At 44.7% G+C, this 2,294-nt stretch overlaps 1 protein-coding gene across 1 annotated transcript; it reads right to left on the bottom strand.

Moving 5' to 3' along the window:
- Positions 1-271: 271 nt before the first annotated feature.
- Positions 272-1,840, bottom strand: LOC142572618 (uncharacterized). The gene is made up of 2 exons (XM_075681853.1): positions 1,578-1,840; positions 272-714 (listed from the first exon to the last, which is right to left on the bottom strand). Exons 1-2 carry the CDS (start codon positions 1,717-1,719, stop codon positions 536-538), a joined length of 321 nt encoding a protein of 106 aa, XP_075537968.1. The 5' UTR covers positions 1,720-1,840; the 3' UTR covers positions 272-535.
- Between the last annotated feature and the right edge of the window lie 454 nt (positions 1,841-2,294).

Below are 2,294 nucleotides of genomic sequence, written 5' to 3' on the forward strand. Positions count from 1 at the left end.
GTATTTCGCTCAAGAAAACAGTCTCTCAAGAAAAGCAGAAATGAAAAATGTGGTGTTCGTTCGAACCGCAGCGTGAATGAGTGAGTGGCTACTCGCTCCTGCTCTGCTCATTGAGGCGTGGCATTGCAATTTGTGTGGAGTGACTGGCCAATCACACAGCAGTTCTGTCGCGACACCAGGCCTGTGCAGATTGCTTCCATAACGGATGAGAACAGTAATTTGACTTTTATTTACTTTTGGTACTAAGAAACTTATTCACAACAAGGCAGGACGATCACTCTCTAACTTAGTCTCTCAGACTGACGGCGCATAATCAATAGCCTCACGTGCTTTAATAAAATGTGGCTCGAGGAAGACGCCATCCGTCTCCATCGTCTTATCAGCGTTTAGTGTCGAGGATTTCTTTAACAGTTTTGTTGTAAGCCTCTTTTTAAAAATGCAGAAGAAAATGCGCTGCTGCATTTTTTTTATTTTTGCTGGCTACAGATTTTGCCAAAGGGTCATAATATTCCAGTTGCCCTGCTGCCGGATGCGTTTATTCTTCTTCGCTGCCTTCGTTTCCTTTCTTGTACTTTTGCTTATCTTTCGCCCTAACTTTCCCGCCCGTCTTGCTGCCGGATTTTTCACCAGCAATTTTACGACTCTTGGCGTCTTGGTCGTCATCGTCTCCGCGTTTCCTGGCCAGGTACCCGTGCTCTTCATGGTCAGCCCTTTCTGCAAGGACAATTAATCCGCGCCGTTGGAACACAGTTAAGAAGCTCTCGAACGCGCTAATGACCGATCCATAGTTAACGCGCTGTTTATTCCATCCACAGTCGCTAGCATTAGAAGTAGAAACATGTTGAAAAAGAAAAGCAGCGCTGTATAAATAATCAGTAGTAAGCTAAAGTACTCGTCACTGGGTTATAGCGAGTTAGCGACAATGATTTTTATTGGAAGTTTTTTTTTTCATGTTTTGTAGGTACTTTCGCGGAGTATTATAGCGCCCAGGTGCGGGCTCATCGCGGAACTTATACACTATTGAAACGAACCAAACGTAACTCAGCGAAAAGGTGAGTGTAAGTGGATAGTATTAACATGGCTTTTTGGGCCTGTTGAATTGAATGACACGTCAGTAAAATTTGTAAGTAAATTTTCTAGGCAACTCATTGAATTGCCCAGGTAACCCATGTTGCGCTTCTTTGTGTGATAAATTCGGTACCGCATTATTTTTTTTTCTCTACAAAAACATTTTTCTTTGTTAAACTGAGACATCAGAAGACGCATATCTTCATTGTACTAAAATTTCTGAGACATTTGCAGCAGCAGGCCAGTTGAACAACACAACAGAATTAACACAATGTCGAATCACTTAAACAAAGCTGACTATGCTTGACATGTTGCATCGACACTGTTTTCTTGTATTCTTGCACCAGCCTATACAAGGGAATTTTCAGCTTTCCTTAAAGCGTAGAAAGTGCATGGCCTATTCGAGTAGATTTCGACGTTGTCCAATAACTCGCAAGAGTTCGCATAAGTGCATAATTTAACTCGATATCCGATGTCATCCTCGAGACATCCTCTGCAGACCTACTCACCTTCGGCGTGGCAGTAGGCCAGCGCTGCAAGAACCACGAGACCGAGAAGGATACTGGTTGCTGCCTTCATTGTGGATCGCGACGTTCTCGCGTCGTCCGGCGTCACCAGCTTATATCCGCGGCTCGCGGCCAACTGCGACATCCGCGTGTCGTCGTGAATCTTGTATTCATGCCGCCTTCCGGCGCAGCTGCAGCTTCAAAGTGTGAACGCGTCACATGGCGTGACGTTTTGAAGGTGCCATGCTTTACTGACGCTGCACCGCACTCGGGGTGGTCAGCGGGAGTAAAGAGTTGTGGCTCTATACGACCGAGAAAACAGATGCCATCGTTTGCTTTCAGTCGGAATCCGACGAAAAAAAAAAAAGCTTTTTGGTTGCTTACATTCTCGAGTAATGCTTCACCGTGGTGTTCAAGCCGGAAGACACGCCAGTGGAGGCGTGTGAAGTTGACAGTCGCAGAAGTACGAACTTCTATATTTGATGCAGGCGAATAAAAAAACAAGTAAATACGCTTATTCTCGCATTTATTGTGATATTTCGCATGCTTGCTGTCGCAAGCACCGGCAGTTTACGCTGTCTTTCAAGCGTTTGGTGAAGTAAAATATGCGTAGTACACTTAGTCCATCGTTTTTCAGGGCAACTTGTTGAATTATTGAAGATGGTACTAAAGAGCGCGCACTCACAATCGATGCGTCTTTTCATCTCGCAGGCATATAAG

Source organism: Dermacentor variabilis, chromosome 1 (genome assembly GCF_050947875.1).
Source record: "Dermacentor variabilis isolate Ectoservices chromosome 1, ASM5094787v1, whole genome shotgun sequence".
Lineage (NCBI taxonomy): Eukaryota > Metazoa > Arthropoda > Arachnida > Ixodida > Ixodidae > Dermacentor > Dermacentor variabilis.

What these genes read in the sequence shown, in the direction of transcription:
- LOC142572618 (XM_075681853.1), bottom strand. Translation starts at nt 1,719, where the DNA reads ATGTCGCAGTTGGCCGCGAGCCGCGGATATAAGCTGGTGACGCCGGAC. An exon ending in GGCCTACTGCCACGCCGAAG is followed by an intron (nt 715 to 1,577) that starts GTGAGTAGGTCT and finishes TTGTCCTTGCAG; the next exon opens with AAAGGGCTGACCATGAAGAG.